Source organism: Ambystoma mexicanum, chromosome 1q (genome assembly GCF_040938575.1).
Source record: "Ambystoma mexicanum isolate Mex_15411 chromosome 1q, UKY_AmexF1_1, whole genome shotgun sequence".
Classification (NCBI taxonomy): Eukaryota; Metazoa; Chordata; class Amphibia; order Caudata; family Ambystomatidae; genus Ambystoma; species Ambystoma mexicanum.
The window spans coordinates 640,820,116-640,845,437 of record NC_090922.1 but is presented as its reverse complement, the minus strand read 5'-3'; the positions used below and the strand labels follow the sequence as shown (position 1 = coordinate 640,845,437).

The following is a 25,322-nucleotide window of genomic DNA, read 5'->3' as shown; positions in this document are numbered from 1 at the left end:
CAGGTGCAATTGATTCTTTATGCATACCAACCAATCTTTGTCAGCTTTGTTTCAGCTTTTGTTAAGAGTCAACGCTGTATGCATGATGGGCATAATTGAAATGAGCTTCATCATAAATGATCACTTCTTAGAAATGTCATTGAAAGCATAGCAGCATTAATATGTTCTACAACTTCGTACTCAACATTGGTTGGCAGGATACTTTCTTTATTAACCAACTCAGAAACAAATGTGGCCTCGATTATAAAGTGCCTTTAAACAGACGAATGCTCAAGTCGACATTAAAACAATTAACATCAAACTACAAGTGTACGTGCATGCTTCTACTTGAGGTATCTGATAGCGTAATCATTTACGATGTTAATTATCAAAGAGCGTCAGGTGTATACTTACTTCATCTACTACTACAATCTGTATGCACCCAAGTTCAACAGACTCTTGCTTCAAAATTTCCAGTAGCCTTCCCGGGGTTGCTATAATCACCTTAAAACAGGGGAAAGAAAAACAAGTTTACATTCTAAAGAAATAATCGTTATTGAAATGAAAAAGTTGCTGGAAACACTAAGAGAATATCCCCTAAAATAGAGTGGTGAGTTATGGAGAGGGTGTTCAGCAAACGCGCATGGGTATGGAAATGGCCTTCACATTGATAGTGCCTTTGTGTTTTGATGAAACAGAAGAGGAATTACAAAATTGGGATGCTATGAAGATAACACATTATTGTGAGGTTAGTCTGCCAAAGAGTACAATCCTAGTATTTCCTTCTACCAATTAGGTTGAATATACTAGTGTGCTATTTTTTTTAATCAATTGTAAGCTTATTTACAGGGAAAAACTAATTGGCAAAAGAGATGAAGGGGGGATACAAAGAGATGAAGGGCCAGGGTAGAGGGAGCAGGTGGCCTCTGGAACTCCAATCACCACAGTGCAGTCTATAATTGGAACCAGATTGATATAAAGAATAATACAGTAATGATGAAGCAGGATACTGGAAAAGGGAGGAGTGTGGAGATGTTCTGGAAGGCACTAAATGTAACATAACTCCTAATGCCTCCTCTCCAGAGCAGAGATATTCTTGTTAAAGATGCAGAGTTGCTAGATGGATTAAAGGGTTTGGGAGGTGGGGGGATTGCTTTAGTTCGGTTTAGTTACATCTCATTGCGAAACAGATAAATGACCACTATTTGGAATAAGTAGTATTGATTTTCTCTACCACCCAGAAGCAATTATTTTTATAGCAGCAGAAAGAAGTTGAATACTTTTTCTACGATGGATGGCAAGAGGGATGGAAGAGTGAAAGCCACATGTGACAAGGCAAGTCATTTGGCCTTGCCAAGAGGGGATGGGAACCCCCTCTAAGCAGAGGTTGGGAGGCCTACCAGGGAGAAATACAGAGCCAGTCATAGCCCTTAGTTGGACGGTGGAAGCATAGATGGCCCCAATTCCTGCCCTTTGTGCCAAGATGCTTCTGTGGTCTGCTTTCTACTCATGCTATGCCTCAACAAATTGCTCACCAGTTTTCTCTTTTGTATTTCAGAAATCCTGTGTTCGAGCAAGAGGACCACCATCCAGAAAAGAGGCTGTAACGACCTGCCACCGCGATCAGCCCTAGAGAATAAAAATAAAGACTCTGGAAATCTGCAGACAGGCTGCAATGAGCAACGATGGGGAGTGTGAGCACCCACTTCCCAAAGCAGCAGCGCTGCAAACCTGGCAGAGCGCCTGAACAGCACAGATAAGCTTGCACAATAACTCAGTGGCCCCCCCCTAGACCATCGTGCACGAAACATGGAACGGACCCACCCTCCACTCAGAGGCTTACCAGGAACCCCACGGAATCTGGTCCAGGAACACAAAAATGAACAATGACCTTCCAAGGCCAGCATCTTCTGTGCACGGAAAGTCCTTGTTTAGAAAGTGGGAGGGGCTTCGACTCCATACTTATGACTTCATTATACATAAACACCCCAAGTGAGACAAAGCGAGAGAGCCAGTCCTGGGAGACTGGGGGGGGGGGGGGAATATAAGCAGGGCATAGGAAGTAGTAAGCATGTGGGTGAGGTCAGTAGTGGAGGACCAAGAGACCAGCAGGAGGAAAAAAAGGAGCAGTGGAGCGTGGAGACAATTTGTGGAGCAGAAGAAGCATTCGCAAAGGAGCGAAGGTGGTTCTGCAAGGGGAGTGTGTGCGGTCATGTAGCAAGTGGGTAGACAAGGTGGTGTAAGGAGTGATTGTAAACCAAATGTTACTGAGTGAAAGGAGGGTGTGTGAGTAGTGGAGGGTGGAGTAGTGGTTTGTAGAAAGGAGTGAAGGGTTGGCAGCAGGAGTAGGGGGATGGAGATATGGGGGTTCAGAGAGAGGAGTAGGGGTAAGAAGGAGGTAGTAGCAGTGGAGGAAGGACACACATCAAAGGGTGGAGGCAAGACCATCGATGGGACAGAAGATTGGTGGGAAGAGTGAGGCGGACTGGACAAGAGGAAAGAGTAGTAAACGGATAAGGGAGAGTGAGTATGTTAGATGAAGCCAGAATCAAACCGGGTATTTGTAAGGCAGCATCCCAAATCCTGTTAGATCTCTAACAACTGGATAGAGTAGAGACAGTTAGGAAGTCCCTGAGGGAGACCAGTCAGACGTCCTTTGAGGCACCACTGAGGACAAGTCATTTTAGACAGTAGGGGTCAACATTCAGTAGCACTAACCTGGGGTTACGGATGCCTGGGTTAGGAAGGATGAGAAAGAGGGGAATGGCCCTAGGACCCATCGAAGAGTCAATGAAAAAGCCTTGATCCATCCGAAAGAGTTGGATTTTTCTGCTGTGTAAGACAGGATAAATTGTAAACTTAGAAGGGCTAGCTAACCAGATGAAGGTACAGTAAGTCATTGTACAGTTGTACATGCAAAATAAAAGTTACTCAACATAGCTGCTACTGTACTTTTAATGCATCCTACGTACTTATGGAAGTTCCCCATGTGCAGAGATAGGATGGAGCAATTATATTTGCATAAAGAAAATCTCTCAATTTGATTGGATAGCGCAGCCACGCTACCCCCGCACCCTGCCCTCACGGCACCACCACAGCCTAATCCCACCAGTCCTTTTCCATTGCCTAGGCTGTACCGGACGGGAAGTCTAATGTAACTGGGAAGGTTGAAGGATGTATGGGGGAAGAGAGGATATGGACTAGAGTGACAATTACGGGAGTAATTTTTTACTTACTCCAACGTTCCTTACCCCTTCCTTCACGTTTACCTCCAGAAGAAGGAGGGGAGACCTAAAACTGACTAAACGCAGTTTCTAGAGTACTGCCTGTCCAAACCTGGTGTCAGATTATCGCAACAAGAAAAAGGAATCAAAGCTGGCACCACTTATGTTTCAAACAGATGTTATGTGGGTTAAAGTATATTAACAACTGTGTAGAGAGCACTACAGTAACATAACTGCCCTAGGCACTAGGGCGGAAGGACACAGAACTACAGATACACCAAAAAGGACCTTTTGGTACTGCATGCTCACCCTTGAGTCATCCAGACCGTACTTACAGATTTTGTGAAATAGTAAAAAGGACAGGTACCATTACAGAGAAAACTTCATTAAAGACATTTTGATGATTGAATGATTTAATACAAGAGCATATAAGTGCATAGTGAGGCATACAGAATCAAATACAAAAATTGAGCCAATGCATTTCGGACCCTAGTCCATCATCATGGCCGAACCTATAAAAGTATAACCCAAGACAAAGAAAATTAATAAACAATTTCCAACAACTAAATGAAACTAATGATTGTCTGTGTCAGGAAGTCCAAAGCAAATGTTGGCCTGTGTCCAAAACCTATACTTGCCCTCACATCTAATTATATACATGTGTAGGGATGTCAGCAACAAATAAAACATCAAAGTTAAGAGCTTCTTCCAGTTCCAAGGTGGACAAGGGATTTCCCTTACCCAAGTCTCAAATAGTTTACTTTGCAAAAGAGGGGCTCCCTTCCCCAAGCTTTCAATTCTACCAATGTCCCAAAATAACAGTTCCCTGAGATATTCAATGTTCCAAAATAACACAGTGAGATATTCAAAGTTCCTCGGGGTCTTCCCCAAGTCCTCAGATTTGGTTATTTGTCACCAATGTATAAAGTTCAGCTCATCAATCTCAGTTCATAGGTTTCCTTTATTCAATCCCAAAGAGACCTTTCCTTAGGTGGGTGTATTTGGTCTGGGTGCAGTTGTCGGACCACCTGGTCCACCCATTATAGGTCACGTAACCGACACCTTACTTGGATCGGTTTCATAGATATCTTGCCAGTTTCACAATGAGGCTTGACTCAATATCCTTTCAAGTGCCCTTGAAGCTTTATTATCACTGGCTTTGTCAACATTCACTCGTTTCTAAGCTTTCAAATACAACATCAACCTATGTTTCCCAGTACACACTCCTGAGACGAAACTTGTTCTCTGTTTCAGCGTTCTTGATTAAAGCATCTGGCTCCCTTTCATACAGACTTGGCTACTATTATAGTTCTCTTGCACAACTATTCTTGGCTCTTGGCAATGCTTGTTTTTACAGCTCCTCATCATGTGAATTCGTGGTTTCCTTATATTCAACTCAAATATTCAAAATCAAATGTCTCTAGCACTAAACTGCCCATCAACTGTGTCCAGGCCTGCCTTTTCTCCCAGGCGGACTCACCAGCCTTCTTACAGTCTGGTTTCCACTTTCTGCGGCTTTCCGGAGACTGCACTCCGCTTGTGGTATGCTTGCGCTGGTTCCCTCTGGCATACAGCGTCCTCCACGGCTTCCTCGCTGCTTAGTACAGAGCGCAGTCAGCAGTCCTGGACCGGCGACCATTCAGGAGCCCCTTCAACGCTCATGGTACCGCCTCTCTGCGCCGCACTGCTTCCTCAGCTCCACATCAGACTGCCAACGAGCCCCGCTCGCTGCACCGGATCACGCTCCAGATACCTCCCAGCATCTCAGGAAGGTGCCGTCTGCCCGCCACAGCTCCTGCCCTGCAACTCTCCTTTGCGCTTTCCGTTTCTCGTCCTAAACCTCTCAGCCGACACCAGTTTTAAAGTTCCCGGCTCCATGAGAGGGAGTCCAACAACTAGACCACTCATGTTTCTTCTTTCAGTCTGTCTTCTGTGTTAATGGTGGCCTCCTCGTCTCAATACCCAAGTGGTGTGTGTTGGAAAAGGTTTTTCTGGCCATATAGGGAATAGATTGGTAACAGCGTACAAAGGCCTGGTGGATACTGCACTCCTTACAAAAGGGAAACGGGGATACCGCATCTCACCCAAGGGTGCCTCATCCCCACTCCTCAAGTCTCCTCCACCCAGGTGTTCCTACCTCGCTTATCAACCCCCTGCATCCAAAAGTGAGGGCCTTTCCCTGGCCACCTGAGAGGAGGATACGTTGTGGAAAGAAGTGAGGACGCCTTCAGATTCCTCACAGTATCCACTCAAAATCATCATGACAAAATTTTATCTAGCCTAACGAAGATAAAAAAATCCTGCCCCACCCTACTATCATTTTTTTCATTTTTATGTTAACATTATTATTTTGTTTCACCATGGAACAAATGCAACCAGTGGCCTTACAGTGTACTAGCTTGTCGCAGTGACAGTAGTAAATCCAATGCTCATAAGGAGCAAAACTAAAACTAAAAAAACAACCAATGAAAAACCTTCCTTCTTATACAGTTCTAGCCCTACATCCCTCTAATCGTTTGAGATGGTGTTTTCCTGTGTACGAGGCCAACATGTTTGTCGACCATAGGTTCCAGAATCATACATTGTTCAATTTTAATTGTCTATGGCAGCATTTCATCAGTTGCCTGCGTCAAGGCGTTCCACCACACTAGCATCATATGGTCCTTTCAGGACAAAGTCAAGGAACCTTGGTACAAAAAGTGGAGAAGCTTTACTCAACCTGTGTATGATAGCAACACTGGAGAAAGAAACTAAGACCAGCAGCAGACACTTTTGGATACCATGCTTGAAATGGCCTGCAAAATCATAAAATACAAAGTTCATTTGTAAGCTTAAAATGTGTTCCTTATCAACATGAAATCCAAGTACTATTAGGGCGTAAAGTCCTAAACCCAATCACAGTTGTGCATCTAGGATTTCAGCAATTACTTCCAATGACAAATCTACAAACAATGGATATAAATTGGGTATAGTGGAAACCTGATGCGCAGCAATCCCGGAAGATTACCAGCAAGTGCCTAATAATGTACAAAGAACTCTTTTGTAGGATGCTGTAGCTTGCATTTAAAAGTTGATCCTGCCCTTTGTAAGGACACAAGTGCTGTACAGAAACATGTTTTGTGCAGTCAAACTGGAAAACACCCCCCTCCCCAAAATCCCGACTAGATCCCGGAGTACTTATGAAACCTTGTCAGCTTGTTGGTACACTTTCCAGAGGAAGGCCTCCAACAGAGGGCAGGCTGAATATTTAAAGATTATTGCGAAGAAACAACTGTTTGAATATACATTTTCCTTAACCAGACTAGTTTCAGGCATCTGTGGGGAATTATATATATATATATATATATATATATATTACATGGCCACGTTAGTGGCCATGTAGTTATGGTTAAGTTGCTGTTTCCATAGGAAGAGCACTTTTTGGGCGGCTTATAACTTCGCTCTCCCTGGACGGATCCTAACCAAACTTTGCAAAAAAAGTATATGGGTCACTCTGATATTTGTGGTGTCATCTTTGATGTCCTGGGTGTTAGTGCTAGCAGTGCACGGTGGCGCAAGTTATGGTTGCCTATGTTACCATAACTGCCGAATTTCAGGGGTTTTTCGGTTTTACTTTGAACCATAACGTCCCTTTAACAAAGTTTTTTTACTGAATATATATATATATATATATATATTATATATATATATATATATATATATATATATATATATATATATATATATATATATATATATATACACACACACATTTAATTAAAAATAAACACCCCAGGAAAAGCCAATATCTCAAAATAAAGCTCTCACCTGTATACTTTGTTTTAGTCGATGCAATTGAAGTGGGAGAGGTATTCCGCCTACCAGCAAAGCAGTTCTCATGTTGGGCAGGCCAGTCATCAGCTCCTTTGCTTGACGCTCTATTTGAATGGCCAATTCTCTTGTGGGAGTCAGTATAAGAGCAACAGGAGTTTCACTCTGCGAAAGAATATAGATCTATAAATGTATAAACATTATCAGGAACCAGTTTTCTAAGCATAAAGGGCAGGAGTACTAAAATCTCACAATAAAGATATTGATTCAACAAGATATATGTGGGAGCATCTGTGATAAGGGCTCAGATTTGCACCGTGGGTGGTGGGATGGGTTGGCACACAGCCAATTAGAGTGATTGAAATGCAGACTGCATTCTCATTTACAGGTCTGCTGTTCCAAACAGCCGCAGTGCTGCTCAGCAATTGCCCCTATGCCCCCTAGTGCCAATGGCTTCCCTAGGCACGCACCCTCCCACATAAACCGAGCCACCGCTTGGAACCCACAAAAACTACATGGGGTGGGGGGGTGCAAAGAACTAATTTGGGGGGGAAACGAAAACATACAAGAGACAGCCAGAAAACCACTTTGTACTTTTAACACACCTTTTCCTTGTTCCTTATTGTGGGTGTCATGATGGCTGCTTCACGGATCCCCCTGGTATGTTTTGTAGGTGCTATGGTGTCATTACCCGTGGCAGCAGGTTGACCCTGCTGATAAGGGCACTGCTGTCCACCTTAAAGAACCCTTGCTCTTAACTTGGGCGGCAGGCTGTTAAAGGGGAGGCCAGCCCATGCCGTGGGTAAGAATGGCTCAGTAGTAAGCATGATGCAATCAGAAGACAATGTCAGAAGACAATGTGCGCACACACATTTGTTTGAAAGCCAACTCAGTACACCCAAACTAGGATACATCAAGATCCTTCCACCCAAGATATTCATGGAGTTCACTAATGAAGGAGTTAGTGCATGCCTAGAGAGAACCAGATGTTTGGTTATGTAGATAACTTCTTTATTAAAATGTTTTCAGTACACCTGTTACTTTTACATAATACATAAAAATGAATTCACTGCAGGAAATACAAATAAAATTAGTTTTCACTGCGATTATAAGGTAAGCACACAACATAATTCCAAATAATGACTATTTGCAGCTCTTCGAAATATAAATTTATCAGTAGTGGTACCGTCACAGTCTGCAGCAGAGAGTGGTCTGTGCGGCTACCAAAAATCATCCTCCATCTCTCGTAAAGTGGACAATTGGTGCATTTATTACGAGTGCCCTACGCAACTCCCACAAAATCCTGTAACTCGAGCCGAGCAGCCTACATCACCTCATCCAGCCTGCCAAAGATTACAATACAAATGTTTGCCAATGCCAGCATGAGTGACCGAAGAGTGGTTGTCATTAGTCTATGCCAGTGATCGTAAACGTGTAGCTCGGGAGAAACATGTTGCTCTTGGCACCCTAAATTGTTGCTCAGCAGTTGCTCTGGGCCATGGTGTGCGGGCCGAGAAGGAGGTGCTAAAGGGATGAGACCCCTGTAGCAGTATAGCCAGGACAGAGTCCTGTACTGTGCGAGAATGTTGCCCTGTGAGCCTGCTTGCAGTTGGCTTATTTTAGGAGATGCAAGTTTTTAGTTTATTGCCACCTTGCACATTATTTTTCAGTAAATGTTCTCATTTATTATAGCAGTGTCGTTGTTAAAAGAAATAAGGCAAAAAACCTGTCGTCTTAAGATACTTTGTCCAGCTGGCAAATGGATTCATGAGTCATGTTCCCATGTTTGTGTCCTGAGAGAAAACTCATTCTGTTTTATCTAATTAGGTTACTGTAAAGATGTTCAATTTAGCAAGCCAATTAATTCATCCAACTACCTGGTTAACATCACCATGCACCTCTACGAAGTGGTCGTCAAAGGGTCTGGGTTTTGAGCAATGTTTTGTGTAAAATCCTGTTTGGGTAGAGAAAAGAGGCTCCAAATCGTTCAGAAAAATATTATTTCTATTCCCAACCACTTTTTCTCTAATGTAAAAAGGCACAAACTGCTTTAAAATGCACTATTTGCCATTGCATGCCAAAGGAATTCTAGGAGGTAACCTCCAAAGCCCCACTGAAGTGATCTGTAAGCCCTGCCTTGTAATGACCGGTATTAATCCATCAATATTTGCTTAATTGTATTTCTCTATTAAGTTAGCAACAGTTAAAAACAAGTATCATATTTAATAAAATTCACATGGAACACTCCCAAAATAATAAAGCAGCTTTAACTTATTCAATATATATCTAATCATTACAATTAATTATATAAAGCACAGCTTCCAGGCATGTCCACGCTTATGCAGAACAGAAAAACGACAAATGAACAGATAATACATCTTCATCGACTCCCATTTTGTAGGCACACTTTGCGATTCCTCCGACACGCAATCCTCATTTATTGAGGAAGGGAAAATTGAAACCTTTCATTTGCATAAGCCTGCTACATTCTGGGGATCTTATTTCGCAGATGTCTCCTCGCCGTCTTATATGTATACGTAAGTCTGCCGAAAAAGCTAAAGAGGGCAGTGTATGTATATTTTGGACATGTGCCTCTCTGCCCATGGGTCTTGCTTGAAGAGCTATTTTCAGTTGACTTAATGTGCCAAATCTAGTTGTAGCCCACCCACCTATCCAAATGGTCAGTGCTTTACAACCCCTCCACCCCCGCATCACAAGTAGTTTTCTTTACCATGGGAAGCTGCAATCGCGCTTACACCGATATTCACTTTATACTTTACAGAAAATCCCAGATGTGCTTTTAAGTTAAGTCTTTAACTGGGCCGACCCCTTCAATGTGAACACCACAAGTACAGCTCATAAGGCACTACCAGGTGACCTGGAGGGAGACTTGCTATTTGGCACAGGAGTAACCCCTCCAGGACATGACCATTCGTACCCCTGATTTCACTGCCATAAAAAAAATTATTGAACAGACCTTTGCCTTATATATTTGGAGGCATTTGTCCAAACTGTATGCCCCCAAACTTGAAATAAAATCTTAAAAATCCCTGTAATCCTTAATGATGCCCTTTCAGCTGTCTTCTTAAAATAATTGACCGAAGCACAACTGTTGGAGAAGAGTAGGCTCATTCTTTTTTTTTTTTTTAAAGCCACGAATGTTTCACCCTTTTCCTAAACACCATCCTTTTTGTTTTTATCATATTTAATTTCAAACTATAGTTCCCAAAATAGTAATTCGGGAAAAGAATATATATTTCACTAATCTTGTATATCGGACAGACCCTGAGATGTCCGTGTATCACAGTCAGATATAATTTAATAAAACATCAGGGACCCCCATAACATGTAAGTTACGCCACAAGAAGTTTCTATCAATCAAATCAAATGTTTTCTCCAAATCTGAATAAAGCCACACAAGCTCCCTCCCTTAACCTTACCACTCAGATTGAAGCAGTGGTCCACTGTACTAAGTCCTCCCTTGAAACCCACTTAGGAGGGCTTCAAGATATTGCTACTTTGAGCCCACTCGTCCAGTCTGAGCAACAAACATTTGGAGAATATCATACTGGCAGTAAGGGAATTGGCCTATAACCGTGGGGGACTGGTGGTACAAGTACTACTTCTCCAAGAAGATGGCATAATACGCGTCTAGACAATTGCATTAAACTTAAAAGAATTTGATGTCATTCTAAAATGTAGCCCCCTCTAAAAGCTCTGGTTTCTCACAAATTTTTTTAAAAATCTTTTAGCAATTTTAATATCCCTTTGAAGCTATAGATCTGGCCAGTCGTGTCCACACCACTCATTAAATCATGGTTCAATTTTGTCTGAGATTCTGCATCGAACCACGGGGCATAGATTTCTATAACTTCGACCTCCTGAACTGGGGGACGTCATTTGCCAATAGCTCTCCCCCAGACAGTTTCAACCAAAGGCTCAAACTGCCACTTTTGTTTGTGGCCTCTGAACTTTAAACGTTTTAATATAATAAAATATAATATCTTTTAATTTCTTGCAAATTAGTATTTTTTTCCCATTGCCTTCCTGTCAGGTTTAGGCATCGCCAACCAGCCAGACTGGCACTCGTTCATCTTCTTTGTGGTGTCTACCCCAGGACATTGGAACATTAATTCAAGAGGATAATTATCACTCTGTGTTCAATCAGAAATGTAAATAAATGTCCTAACATAGAAAACACAGTCCACAATACAGAAATCATTGACTGAGGAACAGTATTAGTGGTCTTTTATGCTTAGGAATGCACCATTTGCCTCTAAAATCACCACAAAAACCCCAGGCAGAGCCCCAAAGTACACCTGAAAATCAGTGTTCCGTTTCAGACCAATTTTACTGTCCAAACATTTGCACTAAATTACTTTAAAATATTTTGCGCAGGATCCTGAAGCCTCTGTTAATCTTTATTTAAATGTTTTGCATCTTGACGGTCCTATCCATCTAAAAATGTACTACTGTCCACTCCATTTTGTCAACATTTCCTGTTAACAACCACTTAATGTCAAATTAAGTTAATGGCCTTCAAATGTTCTTTACTAGAATTGCACGTGATCTAGAGAACTGTTAAGTACTGTAAATTAAAATGTTCTATTAGCAGTCCTAATTTGATCACATTTCTAATTTGTTGCAATAATTTTCCGCAAACTGACCGCTCTTATGTTCTGTCGAAGAGTAGCGGTTGCTCACCATTTCATATATGATATGAACATTTTGCTCATTGAGCACAACAGGTTGGGGACCCCTGGTCTATGCCATAGGTGAGCCGTTATAAGACAAGAAGGGGAGTTGATGAAGGGCACAAACGTTGTAATCCTCTCCTCCAATACCCTTGGGCAATCCATCACCAGATGTTGCAGCGACTATTTTCCTTCCACACAATCTAAACAGCCGTAACTCTACGAGAATCCCCGATTTAGGCCCCATCACTTCTAATGTCGGCAAACAGTTGAATCTAAAGTTAAGGTACCAATCTCTCAGCTTGGTCGATGGGAATTATTTTACATACTAACCTCCCTTGGGGCAGTTACCAGACGTCATGACCCCCATACATTTTTAGGCATCCTACGATGAACTATTTCTTAACCTTTGATTTTAATAAGTCGTCTGAAATCGGCCCCTACCGGTCCAGTAGCTCCATAAAATTCTGAAGCCTTTTCTTAAAATTTGCGCAGCAAGGATTTAGCTCCCTTGCCCCTGGTGGTGTTGAGATAATAGTTAATCTGCGGCCGTTCTGCTCTGCCCATCTTAAAAAACAGGGTACGGCTGCACTCCAACTGCGCCCAGCACGACACCAGCCCCAGTTCTAGTCTTATTATACTCACTGGGACTGAAGTAGGGAGCCCCAGCACACTCTTCAGGATCCTTGCTTCCTGGATATCGAGGAACTTCCTGCCCTTACCATGTGTCAGCGCAACTCCATATAGGACGATCGCTGATATCTTGGCCATGTAAAACTCGATTAGGGGCAGTAGGAAAAATTTACATAACCTGGAACTGCTTTGGGTAGGGACATGCAAGCCCACCACTTTCTCCCCGTTTTTGCTTCTTCAATGATTTGTTTCCGTTTGTGGGAGACAGAATCCCAAGTATGGATGCACTCCACTTGGTTGATCAATGAATCATTGATTTTCCATATGTATCTAATCTGTTTTTCCCTCTTGCTACACCGCATCACATAGGGACCGAGACCGTTCCCTGCCGGCTTCCATCGAGGGCACAGACGGAATTGTGCCCTAGGATTGAAAAAACGCCAGCATTTGCTCCCTGAATGCCTCCCATTCCTCTGGAGTAGAGTATTTAGTGGGACAAGCCACTAACCTCACGGAGCCATCATCGGACGAGGACGGGGAAGGTGAACGGTGACGCTGCTTCCGGGAGTGCCTCGACGAGGACGAGTGGCGGGGACCACTCCGGGACCAAGAGCCCCTGGATTCTTTCCGACGGGGAGAGTCACCCCTCGGATCATCAGTGTAAATACCAGTCGATTTTTTCGTTTCTACGAGGTTTGGAAACCCGACCTACCTGCAACTTCCCCTTATGCTCCCACAAGGCCTTGGCAGTCAGCAACTGGCACTTTCAGCAGTTGTCGGTATGGTGACTTTCGCCCAAACACCACAAGCAGATGCGGTGCAGGTCCGTAATAGACATTTTGGAGTTAAGTTCCGGCATGTCTTAAACCTAGACCGCGGAGTCGGAGAAGATGAAGACATCTTCTTCGAAGAAGGTAACAAGAGGCGCGCTGAGTTCTCGAAGCAAACACATTTGCGGAAAAAAACTGAACTGAGGCTACGGGTGCCGTGCATCCCATTTATAACATCCGGTGACGTCACCCTCGACGGAGGCCTTCGAGGGACATCAACCCGATGGCATCGACGCAGGACACCCTCTGCCGAAAAATGTCCAAAGCAGCACAGCTGTGGACATTACATTTCAAAGATTTGGGAGGACACAATCCATTCGAAAGGCATGTGGCCGATGAGGTGATTAGAGGGGACGGACAGATTACTGATCAAGGAGCATGCCCAGGGCTACCTGGTCACAAGCCTAGGCCCAGGGGTCGGGATCCGATGCACCTCACTGAACTGAACATCGGGGAGGAGGGACAGGTGGGTTTGATGGAGAAGTAGAATAAGAGACTAATAACCACACTGAGTACTGATGAATAGCTGTCCAGAATTTCAGTCAAGGATAAGTCTGGGGCGTGTGATCTGGAAGTGGGAGCCCACTATATGACTCACAGTCAAGGTAATGTTCTCATTTCAGGCCCTACATATTGTTGACCTTAAGGCACAGTGTGTTAAAACGGATTTCTGAACTCACACCTGATGGGCAGAGGTTCAGAATGCCAGCCTATTTTCTTGGAACAGGGTAACCTTCTGGACAAGCCAGACCAATCAAGGTAGCTTGGCAGCGGTCAAGACTAGGTCTCAGGAGGGGTGAGGGTGACTGAAAGACCTCAATAAGCACACAGAGTAAAGGACACTTACAAATCACACCCAGTCAGGTGTAGATATATTAAAAATACAAATACATTTATTTCAAGGCCTCTGAGTTTCAACACAAAAAAATAAATCACAAGAATTCGGGCCAATCAGTCGCAAAGGGGGACCAGGCAGGGTGCCCCTTCTCCCCCCTGCGGTTCGAAATGGTGGTTGAGCCATTGGCCCAATGAGTAAAGAACTGCCAGGGGATCTCGGGATTTAGCTATGGGGGTAAGGAGTCCAAAATCTCGCTGTTCAAGGATGGCAGCCTCCTCATGCAAACTTAACTGGAGACCTTGCTTCCAGTGCTACAGCAGGTGCTGGAAGATTTCAAAGAAACCTTAGGCTTCAAAGCCAACCTCCTAAAGTCAGAAATGTTGAACTTAAACATAACAGATCATTAAAATGAGTTAAGAGTGGCAAGCATCAGCCAGAAATATCTGGGCGTCCGATTCCCAGCCAAACTAAAAGATCTAAAAGTTACGGAAGAGTTCCATTGTCACCCTAATTTTACTTTAAACACTATGGAGTTGGACAAATCCCATACACCCTGTTACTCTGTAGAAGTGAGGGCAAGCATAGGTTTTGATAGACAGACTTTTACTTTCGACTGACAGACTTAGACTTCCCTTAGTTTTCCTTTCATTAGGTAACATTCCCACCTTCGGGTAAGGGCAAGTTAGGCATTTTCCCATCCTGACCACTGAAATAAAAGGTTTTTGAAAATCTACTTTTCTGTCTGAGTCATCTCTTCATACCATGCCCGTTTCACATTGGGAAGAACGCCAAGGGTACCATGCAAAGTGTTGTACCGACTGTGGAGGACTATGGTTATGCCAATAGCCCTCCATGGCTCCAGTCTATAAGCAGGCAGCTAGAGCTTTTAAGGAAGAAGTGTTCAAGGATAAGGAAAATAACTTAAATATGAGAATGTAACAGGCAAAATCAAAACTCAAAGAATGGTGTACTGTGTTGCAGGAGTTAAAAGGTTTGGTGGTCAAGACATCTATTAATGAAGATAATGATTGGTGCCAGCGTATCCATGACGGTTTTTCTCAACAAAAAAATGTGCAACATCAACAGGGTATTCAGGACCAGGTTAAATGCTGTTGAGTCTCCAGAGATATTACCCAACACTGTAACTAAGGCAACTGCTCAGTCCTCTTTTAAAGAAGTATCTGAAAAGGAGGTAATGGAGATTATACACAGTATGAAACCTACACCCTGTAAGGGGGATATTTTTCCCGCTACTCTTTTCAGGGACTTCGCAAAAACTCTGGCCCCATGGGTTACACATTTTGTAAACCGCTATTTCCAAGAGGCCTATGTCCCAGAAAATATGAAGGAGGCATGGATCACTCCGCTGATAAGACAGACAACGAGGACCCAGCAGTCCCAGGGAACTACAGACCCATTACAAATGTCCCTTTCATACTAAAGATAATAGATCAAATCGCCTGCACACAATACCAACATTTTGTGGAGATAAACGATAACCTGGCCATTGAACAACCAGGTTTCCTTATGAATCACGGGACTGAGACTGTGTTGAGGAAGGCAGTGCAGCCCTGCTCTTCTTGTTGGATCTCTCATCAGCGTTCGACTTGGTCGATCATGCACTGCTGGTGAATAGATTGATCGGGGTTGGGAAATGTACCCCTCTGGCTGCTAACTGGTTCAAGTCATTCTTTGGACCGCGCACTGCAAAAGTGGCCAAAGGAAACTCCCATTCACTAAAACCACTTGACTTGGTGTCCCCCAGGGATCATGTTTGTCCCCACTACTCTTCAATGTGTACTCTAAGCCCCTTTGTGATTTACTGGTCTCTCTGGGTGTACGGTTTGCAAATTAAGCCAACACCCAGATACTTTTTCAACTGTCTGGGGCTTACAGTGAAGATGTGAACGGAGTGAATAAAGTATTTGAAGCTATACGGATATGAATGGCTGAAAACTTGCTGGCCCTCAATGACTCAAAGACAGAGCTGCTTATTATTGGCACTCAACAAAAAATAAAAAACCTTAACCCCCAGTACAAATGCTTTATGATGAATGATAATGCCATCACCGTTTCTGAATCAGTTAAAATATTACGAGTTTTTTTCGATTCACATCTGTCTCAAGAAATGTGTCATACCTTAAATCATCCTGCTCACCTACTGTGACAGATCCGCCGGTACTTACCAGAGGCTAATAGAACCCCGATTGTTTTGTATTTACATTTTCTGCAGCAAAGACTATTGCAATATAGTCTTCTGGTGGGCACCTCCAAGGCCAATATAAAAATGCTTCAAGTGGCACAGAACGGAGCTGTTCGTGCTGTATGTGGACTGCGTTGCTCCCAGATATCTGCAGCTCTTAGGAAGCTGCATTGGCTCCCAGTCGATCAGCAAATTCAATTCAAGGGATCCTTCTTGGGTGTACAAATGCCTTTTGGGCAACCCCCCCCTTTACCTCTTTTCAAGGATAAAAAAAAAAAAGTTCCTTTTAGGTGGACCCTCCGCTCAAACAATAGTGTGTTGTTACTCCAGTCACGTGTGGTTCTCAAGAAGATTGGCGGCGCCAGCTTCAATGCCTGGGCACCAACCATTTGGAACTCACTTCCCCCGGATCTTAGGATCTGTGCTACTACAACTGTTTTTAAAAAACAACTGAAAACAATACTGTTTGATAGAGGGATAGCTTAGTAAATACAAAACCTAGCACAATTTTGAGACACCACCCATTAGAGTCATTATATGTTTTCCGTCTGTTTCTGTCTTGTGAGCGCCCCGAGGCCTTTGGGCGAGTGGCGCAATATAAAAAACATATAGATAGATCGATAGATGCCATGCCCTGATCGTGTCTGCTACTGCCAGACCCCACAGCTGTGGATCTTAAATTAATGAATGTACCCCTTAATTAATAAGCCGTGGAAAACAATCAAGGAGGATATAGTGGGTCAGCGGCTGAGGAGAGTTATATGGCTACCCTCCCAAAGACAGGCCGCTGGCCATGACAGAACTGCTGGCTATTGCAGCGACAATGAAAATGTGGGACACTGCATACTAGCACCTCCTTGATTTTTCCATGTCTGGACTCCTGTCCCCGAGGGCATTCAACCAACAGCACATTAGGACCATACAATTGGTGAAAGTCACTACACAAATGAGGAGCTATTAATACTACTACAATGGAACGATAAAGCGACTCTTAACACATTTCCTGGCCCTGCCACCACGATACAAGGGAACCCTGGCATACATTAGAAAAAGCTTCTAGAGGTGGGACGATAGGGATGCAAATTCATGTGTCACTTAGCTAGGGGCTCATAGGTGCTCTGGTTTCAAGAATATAAGGCATCATTTGGGGTAGATGAAAGGGAATGGTTCAGATATTCGCTGATGAGACAATGGGCGAGTAATGTTGAAGTGTGCAAAGTGGCTGCTTGTGACTTTGCAGCATTTGAGGACCGGATGTTCTCGGCGACTTCAACCAAGGGCCCAATTTAAAATATCTAGGATATCCTTCTCACGCACAGCACATGAAGCTTCACATATTTGAGCATGGCACAGGGACTTGGGGCAACCTTCCACACCACCGTTTTTTAGCCCGTCTACCCAGAGCAATTGCCAGTGGTTTAGATTAATTTGAAACCTTCCACCCATCACTTTTGTGGTCAGTTTGTTTCTCCTTGTGAGAGAGGGTATGCCCAGACGTGGGTCCCTTGCTCGCTGCGCCACAGGGAACCAGGCTGCACCTCACTGAGGAGGTCCAACAAGGCCGAAACATGTCTGGGGTTGCTTGGTTTTCTGTGCAGAGGGAACCTGGCCTAGCAGTTCGGGCTGGGCTGCTACCTTCGGTGGCGGCAGCTGCTGACTGATTTGCACGCGGCTGGTCCCCTTTTGCAATGGCGCAGACGGGCTAAAAAACGGTGGTGTGGAAGGTTGCCCAGAGCAATTGCCAGTGGTTTAGATTAATTTGAAACCTTCCACCCATCACTTTTGTGGTCGGAGAGGCTTTGGTGGAACAGGCACATTCATGCACACATGGTGGTATTGGCCGAAACATACTCGCCTCTGGGAGGATGTGTTCAAGGAACTAAGCGACATATACCACACAGCAATTCCAAAAAGTCAGACCTCCACCTGGGTTGTATGCTTCCTGGACGAAGCCCTCCTAGCCTCCTGGATAGCCATAGCCCAGCAGTGGAAAACTACATTCCCCCGACATGACAGATTATACAGTGAGATTTGAAGTGTAGTGTAGTAAGGAATTAAAAGATCCCTAGCAAGATATGCTGCAGTATGGGGGCCAATGCTAGAGCATGGTAAGAAGCGCAACAAGGAATACACATGTCCCACCAGGCTAAGGCTCCTGAATATATGAATAAAGACCGGCTGGTGGGAAACTCCTAGGTCATCACGTCATCCCCCCTCCACACACCTCCTGACTCACTAGACGCCGTCCGCTCCACTCCGCACCCCTGTACAGCTGTAACCACTCATCTGTGCCCCTCTGTATCCTACCCCCACTGTATAGCTGTTCAGTTGTTACCTATGAAATGCGTTCCATTTTGCATCTGTACTGTTGTATATCTCTGTAAAGCGCTCTGTTGCTTCTCCAAGCTAGGCCCGTGCTCAATAAATAACATACTTGTAATACAAACTACCAAAGCGGTATGCGAGGTAATCTACGATTGAAAACCAAGAATTGAAGCCCCAGTCGGAAGTAGTGACATTCAAGCGCAAAGATACGTATGAACTGTGGATACGCTTTTAGAACCATGCTGTGATGAACAAGAGTTCAGTTGTCTAGCTGGATGAGGGTGGGGTGGGGTGGGGTGGACAGTGGGAGGTGCAAGGGAAGAGGGGGTAAGGGAAGGGAAACGTAGGGCACAGTTCATGATTTGTTTTTGTTGTTTTAAAGCATGACAAATTTACTGGGTTATAAAATGTAAGTGGACAGTGCCGATATGTTTGGATTTCACTGTTGAACATCAAATGCCACTAAAAAAAAAAATTACATAAACAAAAAAAATGTATGCTTTCCTGTCATTTATTTAGTGGAGACCAGTCTTTCTTTTGCTTGGGGAATTGAAACCCTGTAAATTCATAGTTACACCTCACATTGCAGCCACAGGTATCACCCAAGTGAGCCGTTACCACCTATTCTACCCAACATTTTACACCACTAAATCTCAGGACATCCTGTTCTCGCTTTCCTCTGCCTCTATCCCCCCTCAGGCCCACTTTGGCCACCGCTACCTCTCCTTTTCCTTTTACCTCCTTTTCTCTGACAACACCTGACAATGTCTCTAGACAAGTCCAATCTATGAAAGCGTCGTCCAAACAGGTGCTCCCCTACTCCTCCAGAACCATCAAGGGCAACATTGCCACCATTGCTCCAGCCTTGGCCGATTTCTGCAATCACTCTTTCGCCACTAGATCTTTCCCCACTCTCCTCAAGCACTTCCTTACCTTGTGTACCTCCTCCTAAAAAAGCCTTCTGCCGATCCTACATGTCCGACAAACGATCGCTCGATTTCTATCGCTCCTTTCCCTGGGAAAACCCCTGGAAAAGCTGACCATCTCTCAGCTTACCCTCTACACAATCTGTTGGCTGCCTCCATGATCATCAGTCTGGCTTCAGAGCAGCCAGAGGCACAATCTGCTCTCCTGAACCCCCGTGAAGATCTGCTCTCTAACCTAGACTCCTGCGCTCCCTCTGTCCTCATTCTCCTTGACCTTTCCTCATATTTCAACATGGTCATTCATGCACCACCTCTGTCTCCACACGTGGTGCTCCCCAGGGCTCTATCCTCTCACTCTGGCTCTTCAATGTCCCTTTGGCCCACCTGATCTGCACCTTCTCTACTTACTTCCAGTGTTATACAGATGATACTCCGCTCACTTTCAGGCTTCCCTCAGCCTCCTCTGCTCCCTCGCTCATTCCTGACCATTTATCTGCATTTCAGGATTGGTGTGCCTCCAACAATCTTTGCCTTAATGCCAGTAAAATGGAGATTCTTCTCATTGGGACCCCTGCACCCGCTTCCCCTCTCTCACTCTGGCCGCCATCCTTGGGCCCTCTACCCTCGCCTTCCTGGGAGGCAAAAAACCTTGGTGTCATCTTCGACTCCACTCTCTCCTCACATCACAGACCTTGCCAAAAAAGGCCCACTTTCCAGCTGCACCTCCTCAGAGGTATTCTACCGTTTCTCACTTTCCTCCAAAGGCTCGCTGTCTCCAGAGCCTGGTTCTCTCCAGGCTGGACTACTGCAACAGCCTCTTTCTCAATCTGCCTACCTCTACGCTTTGCACCCTGGAACTAATCCAGAACAAGACTGCAAGACTAATCTTTGGCCTCAAGCACAAGGACCGTATCTCTCCAGTGGCTGCAAGGATCAAGTTCAAGAGCCTCTGCATCATCCACAAGGCTTTCTGGGGCCAGAGCTGCACTATTTCCAACACCCTCTTCCAAAATACCTTCCTTCTTAGAGCCCTTCACTCAGCTACCTCCAACTCTGAGGGTCGGAAGCTTCTCCAGGCAGAGAGTGGTGGTGTAGATCTCTCCTCTGCAGGTGCCTCACTCTGGAACAGCCTCCCTGCCCTTCTCAGACTTGAGCCGGACCACCTGAAGTTCCAGAAGCAGCTCAAGAGCCAAATTTTTCCTCTGCTTTCTCTCTCTTGCTCCCTTGCTAACTTACCCGTCTGTTGCGCCGACTGGTTGCTTGGTTCCCTCATAGTCCCATTGGGTACCAGGCTCCACCAATCAATCATCGGCCGACATCCTAGAAACCCAAATAGACAATACTTTCAGAACTTGAGAGGAGGGAAAGTGAGACGATGTAGAAAATGTACGACTTTGGAAACAGAGCGCCGCAACAACCTTCGGTTGTTTGGTTTCCCGGAGAGAGACAGCGACACCGAGAGAGATATAAAAAGGGCTATTCATAATGTAATCAAAACCTTATTTGGGAAGGACACGACAGAAAAACCCACCATAGATCAGGCCGATCAAACAGGCGGAAGCAAGAGAGGGACCGGAACTGTTCTTACCCGATTTCACTTCTACTCGCAAAAGACCACAATCCTCGATAAGGCGAGGAAGATGGGCCCTACAGGATATAGGAGCACCCAGATAGCCGTCTTCTAGTCACAATGAAGGTAGATCCTGGAAGTTGGATAGGTGCTCCCCTCAAAGGATAAGGGTGAGGGTGAGCAGTACTAAGGGGTGGAGGGTTGCCCTTTTCCCTATTCATTGTAGTTGGTGGCAGAATATGATGAGGGTAAAGGGTGAACGCTTGGGGAATCCAGATAAGCAAGTGTCAGGCAAGAATTGATGTAGTAATCCTGGGGGAGACTACAGCAGCCTTTTCCACTGGGTATTAATGCACCTATTGGTATAGGTCTGTACTACACAAGTGGTTAGAGTGACTGAGCAGCCAGGTTTTTCTCATGAGGGGTAAATGTGAGCTGTGGAGCTGTAGCATTGAAATTCACCAAGATACGTATCCAAATAACACTTAAATATTTCTTTTACTAGAAAACCTTTTAGTGTAACTGTCAGTTTTAAATAAGCATGCTTTAAAAGGGCAATGTGCAACAATACAAATACACTTCAAAATACGTTCTCAGAATAACTGGCCTGTCGCCTGCTACAAAGCCAATACCGACTCTCTGTCCTCACCAAGAAGAGAGTCCACATTCAAGCTCGTGTCTATGCGGCATCTAACAACTCGGCCAAACTCTTTAAAATCTGCAAGGAGCTGGCCAACCCTGCTGCAGTCTCTACCCCTCCTGTTGCCTCCCAGGCTCTTTGCAATGCCCTTGCCTCTCACTTCATTTAAAAAACCCAGGACATCCTGTCCACCCTCTCCACCCACACCCCGCCTCTCCCCTCTCCATCTGTGCTTGCTGACCCTTCTTTAGCCACCCTCCCACCATCCTTCTCGTCCTTTCCTCTTTTTACCGCTGACGAGGTCGCCAGACAAGTCCAATCTATGAAAGCCTCATCAAAACAGGTTCATCCCCGTTCCTCTAAAACCATCAAGGACCACATTGACACCCTTGCTCCAGCCCTTGCTGATTTTTGCAACCACTCCTTTGCCTCGGGATCCTTCCCCTCCCCTCTGAAGCACAACTTTGTGCATCCTCTTCTCAAGAAACCCACAGCTGATCCTTCTTGTCCAGCTAACTATCGCCCAATTTCCATTATTCCCTTTCTTGGCAAACTCCTGGAAAAGTTGGCCATCTCTCAGCTTAACCTTCATTTCAATTCTGTTGGCCGTCTCCATGACCACCAGTCTGGCTTCAGAGCTGCCAGAAGCACGGAAACTGCTCTCCTGAACATCCGTGAAGATCTGCTCTCCAACCTTGACTCTAACATTCCCTCTGGCCTCATCCTCCTCGATCTCTCTTCTGCCTTCGACACGGTCAACCATACCATCCTGCTCAACCGTCTCCGTGAAAACCTGGGTATCACTGATCAGGCTCTGGCCTGGATGACCTCTTTCCTCTCAGATCGACTCTCCCAGTTCCAACTTGGGTACCTCCTTTCATCTTTCTTCCTCTCTACCTGTGGTGTTCCCTAGGGGTCTAACCTCTCGCCCTGGCTTTTCAACCAATACCTGGCAACTCTCGCCCACTGCATTGCCACTTTCTGCTTAAAATTCCAGTGCTACGCTGACGACACAACTCATTTTCAGGCTGCCCTCTGTCACCACCTCTCCATCTCCGATTGCCTAACTGCCATTCAAGATTGGTGTTTCCCCAATGATCTTTGTCTGAATGCCAGCAAGACGCAGATCCTCCTCATTGGCACACCTTCACCATCCTTTCCCCTCACTCTCTGGCCGGCCACCCTTGGCCCTCCTCCTACCCCCAACTGCAAGGCTAAGAACCTCTGGGTCATCTTTGACTCCACCCTTCCCTTCTCCGCCCACATCTCTGAGGTCTTGTAACGCTCACCTGATTCCCACGGAGGCACAGGTCTGGCTTCGAGTGCTGATGCTTCTTCAATGGTGAAGCGCAGGACTCTGAAGATGGACAGGAAGGGCCCTCTACTCTGGCTTCTTCGGCTCGCAGGAATATTCCCCTGTGCGTGAAAAGGGAGTATTACCTACTGACCGAGTTATGCTCAAGCCTCCCACTCTATTCCAACCCTCCACGATACCCTTCCACGATTCCCCATGAAGTCTCACCTTAGGGTCTGAAAGGAGGAGCTCTCCATCCTGCTTCTGACGCAGGGGCGCGTTGAACCCAGTTACTTCACTGGATTGAGGTTGGATGGGAGTTCAGGTAAGCTTGATTATACTGGTAAGGCGCTGTAAAAGTTCTGTTGCAAGTTCAAAAGTTCAAGCTTTAAATAATAATGTTCATTGTCTTTTTTCAGGTGATGAATGAAGATTCCTTTGGAGACTTCTTGCAACAAAGCGCTGATGTTGATGTCTTTTCCCCATAGGGGCCGGGGTTCGGAATGCCGGAGATATGGCGCCGACCCGAAGTGAAACGTGCAGTTCCAGTAAAGATCTGGTAAGTCCTAGATGAGCGCTCAGGTAATGTTTTTGCATTCGCTCATCTAATGTCTTTGTCTTTTTTACCCATAGGGGCCGGGGTCCTGCTTGGAAGCAGCATGACCTGAAATGAAATGGGAATGACCCAACAGGTAAGTCTTAGAAGGAAACTGAGCTTTTCCTATTCCCTTCCTTCTCTCACCTCTTATTCTTGTCTTTTTCTCTATGCTCTGGGAAGTGGCTGTGTATCCAGATGATCGCTGCTGAAGATGGAGGAACCCAGGAAAGGTGAGTGAAATGCAGCGCTGCAGCGATCGTAACGAAATGCTTTTAAAAATTATGTCTTCCCTTTCAGGATCGTCGGTGATGTCTCTGTGGTGCAGATTAGCTGGTAGGTCTCTTGTCTCCCTTTGCAGGAGACCCAGGATGCTGACAGGCGTGGCTGAAGTCCAGATGCAGGAGCCGACACGGTAAGCGTCCAGCTGCGAGAAGCAGAACAACGCGAAGCGTGAGTTGCTGATCGGGTGTGGTTTAACTAGCTTTGGAAGAAGTTCCAAGTGTGTATCCTTCCTCCAATCAGGTATGTATCCTTCCCCGACCACACGCGGGTGGAAAGTAGTCCCACAGGTAAAGTAGTTCCTATTCAGGCCTCAAGAGGGCCTGGATGTGGCAGCATGGTCTGCATCAGGTAAGTGCACATTAAAACACTTGAACACATGTCTAGCTTTATGAGCCTGCCGCCTAAGGCGCCAGGACAGAGGTCCAACATGAGCCTGGCGCCTAAGGCGCCAGGACTGAGTCCAAAGGGCCCCAGCTTGGGCCCGCTGGCACTCCCCGGGGGAAATGATGCCTGCCTCTGGGGTTGCTGGGTCGGACCTGGCTCCTTGGAGGTAGGCATCATGACAGGTCTCTAAAAAGTCAAATTTCCGACCGCACCTCCTCAGAGGTACTCTGCCTTTCCTCTCCTTCCCCCAGAAGCTCATGGTATCCCAAGCTCTGGTTCTCTCTAGCTTGGACTATTGTAACAGCCTCTTTCTAAATCTACCTGCCTCTACTCTCCGCCCTCTGCAACTAATCCAGAACAGGACTGCGAGACTGGTCCTTGGCCTCAAGCCCTGGGATCGTATCTCTCCAGCTCTGAAATCTCTCCACTGGCTCCCAGTGGATGCAAGGATTCAATTCAAAACCCTCTGCACTGTCCACAAGGCTTTCTGGGTCCAAAATACCTTCAGCTATCCAACCGCAAATACCTCCCCTCACAAACTCTTCACTCCTCTGCCTCCAACACCCTCAGGGTTAGTCGTTTTTCAAAGAAACGAGCTGGGGGTAGATCTCTGTCTTCGGCTGGGGCCTCCCTCTGGAACAGCCTCCCTGCCACTCTAAAACTTGAGGAGAACCCTCTCCGGTTCCGGAAGCACCTCAAGACCTTCCTCTTTTCTTCTGCCTTCGCTCCCCATCTCCCCTGCTGATCTATTCTCTCTTGGCACTGTGCACCTGGCCACCCTCTGTCCTTCGGGCCCAGGTACCTGCTCACCCTGCCACCCTTCCGTACTGCCTCCGGGCCACCCCTTGCACTGGGGTCTGTATCTGTACCCATACAGTCCCCCCTTTTTCTTCTTGCACTTATCAGACCTACCCTGTCTGCTGCCTTAAACCTAGCACTTGCAAATTGCTGGCTGCATTACCACTGTTTATTACCTTCATTATTTATTGTTATTTATCTCTTTCTCCTCTGTTTTGCACTTTCCTGTTCTCCCTCCTTCCATGCACTTTTCCCCTCCCCCTCTCCCATGCACTTGCGCGTTCTCAATGTCAC

The 25,322-nt window shown here is 45.5% G+C and overlaps 1 protein-coding gene across 1 annotated transcript in view; it reads right to left on the bottom strand.

Moving 5' to 3' along the window:
* The window catches only part of DDX59 (DEAD-box helicase 59), a 223,358-nt gene that overhangs the window by 173,179 nt on the left and 24,857 nt on the right, over positions 1–25,322 (bottom strand). Inside the window, exons 2-3 of the mRNA XM_069641229.1 lie at positions 7,011–7,178; positions 394–483 (exon numbers count right to left, since the gene is read on the bottom strand). Coding sequence (XP_069497330.1) covers positions 394–483; positions 7,011–7,178 — 258 coding nt within the window. The remainder of the gene's footprint in view (positions 1–393; positions 484–7,010; positions 7,179–25,322) is intronic.